The 997-nt window shown below is 47.2% G+C and overlaps 1 protein-coding gene across 1 annotated transcript in view; it reads left to right on the top strand.

Moving 5' to 3' along the window:
- The window catches only part of hdc (histidine decarboxylase), a 10298-nt gene continuing 9301 nt past the window's right edge, over positions 1 to 997 (top strand). Inside the window, exons 1-3 of the mRNA XM_030764835.1 lie at positions 1 to 28; positions 469 to 641; positions 747 to 860. Of these exons, the coding sequence (XP_030620695.1) occupies positions 1 to 28; positions 469 to 641; positions 747 to 860 (315 nt within the window). The remainder of the gene's footprint in view (positions 29 to 468; positions 642 to 746; positions 861 to 997) is intronic.

Here is a 997-nt window from a genome sequence, read left to right on the forward strand (position 1 = left end):
ATGCAGGCAGAGGAGTACATCCAGAGAGGTATGAGCGCCAACATCCACACTCTTCATTTCTCCAGACTGTTCTCTGTCACTGCACTAAAACTCTTCATTTCTCCAGACTGTTCTCTGTCACTGCGCTAAAACTCTTCATTTCTCCAGACTGTTCTCTGTCACTGCGCTAAAACTCTTCATTTCTCCAGACTGTTCTCTGTCACTGCACTAAAACTCTTCATTTCTCCAGACTGTTCTCTGTCACTGCACTAAAACTCTTCATTTCTTCAGACTGTTCTCTGTCACTGTGCTAAAACTGACACCACTAAAGAACTATTTTATCATCAGTCACCATGACATGTTTTAGTTGTATAAAGTCAGACATTTCAGTCAGATATAAAAAGGAAAAGTCAGTTAATGTCAGAATTTTTATTTTTTTTTAACCCTGTGGACCTTGTGACTTGCTTGACGTGGCCTGTGATAACATAGGGAAAGAACTGGTCGACTACATTAAAGAATACTTAACCACAGTCCGAGAGAGGCGAGTCAACCCGGACGTCCAGCCAGGGTACATGAGGAGTCTCCTTCCCAACAGCGCGCCTGCCGACCCGGAAAACTGGGACTCCATCTTTCAGGATGTTGAGAGGATCATCATGCCAGGGGTGAGTCACCTCAGTAAGAGAGCATGTGACACACTGTGAGAATGACTGTGGAGCTGAACGGAGTGTGAGGTGGGGTCAGACGGGGTGTGTTGTGTGGTTCCACAGGTGGTGCACTGGCAGAGCCCTCACATGCACGCTTACTTCCCCGCGCTGACCTCTTGGCCCTCTCTGCTGGGGGACATGTTGGCGGACGCCATTAACTGTCTCGGCTTCACATGGGTAATGCCGGGTGTTCCACGCAGTAATTCACTCGTTTAGTCAGAGATTAACGCTGTTAAAACTAAGTCAAGCCTGGTGGAAGAAGCCACGCAATCAGGTCTTTGAGATGTGAATTCAGTGAGTGAGTGAAACCCTGA

This window comes from Chanos chanos, chromosome 2 (assembly GCF_902362185.1).
Source record: "Chanos chanos chromosome 2, fChaCha1.1, whole genome shotgun sequence".
NCBI classification, from domain to species: domain Eukaryota; kingdom Metazoa; phylum Chordata; class Actinopteri; order Gonorynchiformes; family Chanidae; genus Chanos; species Chanos chanos.